This window comes from Poecilia formosa, unplaced genomic scaffold, assembly GCF_000485575.1.
Source record: "Poecilia formosa unplaced genomic scaffold, Poecilia_formosa-5.1.2 Scaffold80, whole genome shotgun sequence".
In the NCBI taxonomy this organism is placed as follows: domain Eukaryota; kingdom Metazoa; phylum Chordata; class Actinopteri; order Cyprinodontiformes; family Poeciliidae; genus Poecilia; species Poecilia formosa.
Genome location: NW_006800019.1, coordinates 1,472,245 through 1,477,911, shown reverse-complemented (window position 1 = coordinate 1,477,911; position 5,667 = coordinate 1,472,245). Strand labels below are relative to the sequence as shown.

The window sequence follows — 5,667 nt, the reverse complement described above, 5'->3', positions numbered from 1 at the left end:
TGGAGATCACCGGAGTTGAGCCTTTTTTTATTCAGTGGCATCAAGAGAAGGGGGAAAAAAAGGCAGGAAGAGACGATAAAACCGATAATTAAAATGAGGTCGATAGGTTTAATTTATTGTGCGATTAATTGATTTATTGTTTATCGCGACAGGCCTACGCTTAATTACAGATTTTTTTGCTACATCTAATTAGAAGCTGGCTTTATTGGGTTTAGGTTTTATGAAAATTGCATGGAATCATATTATTTTCTTCCAGATCCTTTGTTTATCTGCAAACATAATTGTGTATGCTGTCATCCAGTTGCTTTCATCTCAGTTGGTTTATGCACCGATACATCATCTTTGCTGGCATGATGAACGCTGACGGCCCCATCAGTCAGTCAGATGTGCCTGTAATTTGTGGCATTGTGTTTCAGTGTGTTTGCATCGACGGGTTCTGTTGTTTAACCGTGGATGTTTTGCTTGCTCCACTGCTCATGTCTGTTTTGCTGGCAGATGTGGCTTAATGCTTTTCCCTTGATCTTCTTCCCTCAAAGCTCTGTTTCTGTAGACCATGCGAATGCCATTTTGCATGGCAATCTCATAAGAGTTGCATGTGTAGAAAAACGACTGTATTTTATACGTTTTCCTGTTGCTGACTGTCCGTCTTTGTTTTCTTCAGTCTGACGTTCAGTCGGCGCCAGAGGCTCAGTCGGCACAAAGAGATGAATCTCCAATGGACGTCGACCAGCCGTCTCCTCTGGAGCAAGACGCTGCGCCTCTGGGTACGAATTACTACATCCATCCATAAATATTTCATCTACTTGTAATAGATTTTAATAAAACTTGTTACTGTGATGGTATGAAGACTTGGTGTCATGGTTTGTGATATTGTATGCAAATTGGGTATCATTGAGTCTTATTAAAATGTTTACAAATATATTTTTAATTATACATTTATAGAATTATTTGAGTTTGAAACATAAGATTTATTTTGATTATTGTAAATATAACAACTGCACATTTTCCTTACAATTAAATCACTTTATGTATAAATGGAAAAATACTTGGAATTGCTGCTGTCTTGTGAATTGCTGAACTAATATTTAGCCGTAGAAATGCAAAATTGCCACTCATAGCATTCGTTGTGTGTTTCTCGCTGTGGGCAACACCTTTCTGAAGTCCATATTCGACCTTTTCTTTTTAGACGAAGAAGGAAACGCTCAGTCAGAGAGCGAGGAGAAACTTCCAGACCTCCCTCTGCTCAGCGAGCAGCTGCTGCTGGACGAGCTGTGGGACATGCTAGGGGAGTGTCTGAAGGAGCTGGAGGAGTCTCATGACCAGCATGCTGTGCTGGGTAGGTGGAGTTCCGATTACGGAATGCTTTTATTGTGAAGGAGCCAGGTTTGGCGATGCACAGCAGTGACTGATGATCCGTTTCTCCAGTGCTCCAGCCGGCTGTGGAGGCCTTCTTTCTGGTTCACGCCACGGAGCGAGAGAGCAAGCCTCCTGTTAGGGACACGCGGGAGAGCCAGCTGTCCCATATTAAAGATGAGCCTCCGCCGCTGTCCCCGGCGCCCCTCACGCCCGCCACCCCTTCATCCCTGGACCCGTTCTTTTCCAGAGAGCCGTCCTCCATGCACATCTCCTCCAACCTCCCACCAGACACCCAGAAGTTCCTCCGCTTTGCCGGTGAGACTGAAGCACACTGAAGTAAAAAGAGGGAATTTTGTTTCAGTGCATTGTTCGGTTTCTAACAGGACTGATTGTGTTTTTTAGAAACTCACCGCACAGTGCTTAATCAGATCCTGCGGCAGTCGACCACTCACCTGGCCGACGGGCCCTTCGCAGTATTAGTCGACTACATCCGGATTTTGGACTTTGACGTGAAGAGGAAGTAAGAGGAATAATTTCACACCGTCACCGTGTGCCGCGTTCACCAGGGACGTTTCATCAAATCCGACTGGTTTTCTCCATCTCTTTAAGGTACTTCCGCCAGGAGTTGGAAAGACTGGACGAAGGCCTTAGAAAGGAGGACATGGCTGTTCATGTGAGGCGCGATCACGTGTTTGAGGACTCCTACAGGGAACTGCACCGCAAGAGCCCAGAGGACATGAAGAACAGACTGTAAGCCGTCATCGCTTCCGTTTTCACTTCATCTCCATAATTCAGAAGCACTTTACCGAACCTCCGCGTTCTGCCTTGGCTCTGTTGCAGATACATCGTGTTCGAAGGGGAGGAGGGTCAGGATGCAGGTGGCCTGCTCAGGGAGTGGTACATGATCATTTCTAGGGAGATGTTCAACCCCATGTACGCCCTGTTCCGCACGTCACCCGGCGACCGCGTCACCTACACCATAAACCCCTCGTCTCACTGCAACCCCAACCACCTCAGCTACTTCAAGTTTGTGGGTCGCGTTGTGGCCAAGGCGGTGTACGACAACCGGCTGCTGGAATGCTACTTCACTCGCAGCTTCTACAAACACATCCTGGGCAAGAGCGTCAGGTACCTGAGCCTCCTGCCCTCGCTGTAAACCTTCTGTTACACATGCTTCTGTTTAATGCTGTGTGTGCCACCATTTTATGAAGCAATTATTAACCTCAGCCTTCATTGTATGACAATTTTTTTTTTACATTTTGACCTCTAAGATTCCAGTTTGACTTTGTTGTTTAGTGTCTTAAAACACAAAAAAAGGGGTCACAGATTTCTCTGTTTAAAAAAATAATAATAATAAAGACTAATTTAATACAATTTCCTCACATATATGAACCTGAAGAGTTGAATTAACACCATCTGCATTTTTTTTTTGTTTCTCAATGTTTTGCACTCATCTTTTGTTTTCTACAGGTACACAGACATGGAGAGCGAGGACTACCCATTCTTCCAGGGTTTGGTGTACTTGTTGGAGAACGACGTGTCCACACTGGGCTATGAGCTGACGTTCAGCACAGAGGTCTGTATCTGCCGTGTTTCAATCTGTGGTTGATTTCCCATCACCACCTATTAGATAGAACTTGACTGTCCAATCAACGTAATTTGAGATGTGAAAGTTGTATTTTGCAACTACCGCTGGTTTTAGGTCCAAGAGTTTGGAGTGTGTGAAGTCAGGGACCTCAAGCCGAACGGCGCCAACATTATCGTCACCGAGGAAAATAAGAAGGAGTACGTTCATCTGGTGTGCCAGATGAAGATGACTGGTAAGCTTCTGAATATTTACGTCCCCAAACAATGAGAGTCTTTGTCACACTAAGGAGTAAACAGCAGTGGAGATTTGTGCTTGTTTGACAAGTTGGTATTATATTAAATCTCCACATTCTGACTAAAGGTGTAATGTGGAAACACTGCCACTACATGGCAGCAATTATTCTTAAATATCCAGCAGACAAAGAGTGCTGCTGGAATAAGACCTCTATACCTGTATTACGCTTGCATAAGCCTTTACATCGAAAAATCTAACAATTTCAAGCATATTTCTTCTCAGACTGTTTTCGTTTTGGCCGTAATTGTATTTATTTCTATGTTTAGGCGCGATCCGCAAACAACTGGCAGCCTTCCTTGAGGGGTTCTACGAGATCATCCCCAAAAGACTGATCTCCATCTTCACAGAGCAGGAGCTGGAGCTGCTCATCTCTGGCCTGCCTACCATCGACATCGATGACCTGAAGGCCAACACTGAATATCATAAATACCAATCCAGCTCTATTCAGGTAAAGTTCAGTTAAAAAAACAACAAAAAAAAAAAACAGTCCTAATAATTTTAGGCCTTGAGAAGTCTGAAATATGCAGGTTTCCACAATGTTTCTTTAATTACTTTTAGTTAGGTCTCAGGTTTACTCTTGCTTTATTATTCTTCCTTAATTATTCTTTTTATTTGTTTTCCCCTCGTAATACCGTGGAAGCGTTCGTTCATTAGGTTTGTTCTGGTTCTGGCTAAAGAAGTCAGGTTTTGATTTTGTTGTGATCAAACTACTAGACATGGACTTTGCCCTCCGTCCTTCCAACTTTTCACCAACCTTTCACTATCTCTAACTTATTTGAGGAAATGAATCAAAGGGTTCTTTCTTTATCTAGTATTAAACATTAGTTGTGAAACTGTAATTTTAAAAGTTCATGTAGATTCAAAATTGAAGTTTTTTTTTTTCTTAAAAAAGTCTCAAAGCCTTTTTAAATTTGACTAAAACTTGAAGAAAATTAGTTTCTACAAAATACAGAATACTCTAAAAAAAAAAAACAAACGTGTTTTTTAAGCAAAAATACTCACTTTTTTGTCATCTCGTCTTTTGCGTGGCAGATCCAGTGGTTCTGGAGAGCCTTGCGGTCCTTCGATCAGGCAGACCGGGCCAAGTTCCTGCAGTTTGTCACCGGCACATCCAAGGTTCCCCTCCAGGGTTTCGCTGCTCTAGAAGGCATGAACGGCATCCAGAAGTTCCAGATTCACCGCGATGATCGGTCAACTGACCGTCTGCCATCTGCTCACACCTGGTAAGCGAGACGCGGCTCGGTAACGCGTCGCTTCTGAGCGCCTGAACGAAGCCGAGCTAACCGTTTCTGTTCGTCTGTCCCTCCTCAGCTTTAACCAGCTTGACCTTCCAGCCTACGAGAGCTACGAGAAGCTGAGACACATGCTGCTGTTGGCCATTCAGGAATGCTCAGAGGGGTTCGGACTGGCTTAAATCATGAGACTCAGACATGCATACACCTAATTAGTTTGCCTACTCCTGACACATTCACACTGATAACCTCTGAACGCACGCACACACTATCATAGACATTACTGGATTACTTGTTGAATGGCCTAGTCTCGCTGGTTTCTATTCCATATAAAAACCGATAAAACCAGCGAGTGAAATAGACTGATTGATATTGCGTACAACACAGAGAGCCTCATTTGGACACGCTCGTGTCTCCCTTCCCAATTTATCGCAAATGCAAGCGAGGATTCATGGACTAATAAGAGATGTTTTCTTCATTTAGTTTGATTTCTCTGTACAAAAGGTTTGGGAGTTTATTATGTTCAATCTTTTTTTGTTCTCTGGCTGTGTAAAAAGAAAAAAAAAGAATGTTGTTTGAACAGGATGGTTATAAAACCTTTGGGGAAAAACAAAAACAAACATGTTGGTGGTTTCCTGTTGCAAATTTGTGACATCACAAGCCTTGACAATGGGGGACATTTTTATGGGTTGGGGGTGTACGAACAACTCAGTTTTGGAGATATTCACCAAAATGCACTTTTCAAAGTTTTGTGGCATTTTTAAGGAAGGATGGTACAAACAATGAAGAGAAAACCTTAAAGTGATTTAAAAACATTAACCATAAATTCTAGAGTATTTTTGGCTATTAAACCGCTGACCCAGCCTTGAGCCTTTGAATCAGAGTGGAATAACTACATGAATAAATGCATAAAATTTCATTCATTGTCTCTTTAAAAGTGTTTTAGCCATTGTTTGAAGTTTATTTCCTACAGTCGCCGTAGCTGGACTCCAGATGGAGCGATGAATCACTTCAGTGTGATGTCATCCTGCACTGCAGGAAGCCTTAGGGTTGAAACTTCTCAACAGGGTTTTTTTTTTCCTGCGGTCCCTGAATGTGTCCTATTCCAGAGCATCCTTCACTCCTGAGGAAGAGGTGGCAAAGCTGACATTTTCTAAAAATCTAATCATTTACCTACAAGTAGATCTTTGCTCACAT

General features: G+C 42.8%; 1 protein-coding gene across 15 annotated transcripts in view; it reads left to right on the top strand.

Annotated features, from left to right (window-relative positions):
* huwe1 (HECT, UBA and WWE domain containing E3 ubiquitin protein ligase 1) overlaps window positions 1-5,389 on the top strand; it is a 39,998-nt gene extending 34,609 nt beyond the window's left edge. For all 15 annotated transcript variants that reach the window (XM_016673652.1, XM_016673648.1, XM_016673646.1 and 12 more), the window contains 11 exons: window positions 662-764; window positions 1,187-1,336; window positions 1,426-1,671; window positions 1,759-1,876; window positions 1,966-2,106; window positions 2,197-2,484; window positions 2,827-2,932; window positions 3,059-3,176; window positions 3,505-3,686; window positions 4,271-4,461; window positions 4,550-5,389. In XM_016673652.1, coding sequence (XP_016529138.1) covers window positions 662-764; window positions 1,187-1,336; window positions 1,426-1,671; window positions 1,759-1,876; window positions 1,966-2,106; window positions 2,197-2,484; window positions 2,827-2,932; window positions 3,059-3,176; window positions 3,505-3,686; window positions 4,271-4,461; window positions 4,550-4,652 — 1,746 coding nt within the window. In that variant the 3' untranslated portion in view covers window positions 4,653-5,389. The remainder of the gene's footprint in view (window positions 1-661; window positions 765-1,186; window positions 1,337-1,425; window positions 1,672-1,758; window positions 1,877-1,965; window positions 2,107-2,196; window positions 2,485-2,826; window positions 2,933-3,058; window positions 3,177-3,504; window positions 3,687-4,270; window positions 4,462-4,549) is intronic.
* Window positions 5,390-5,667: the final 278 nt, after the last annotated feature.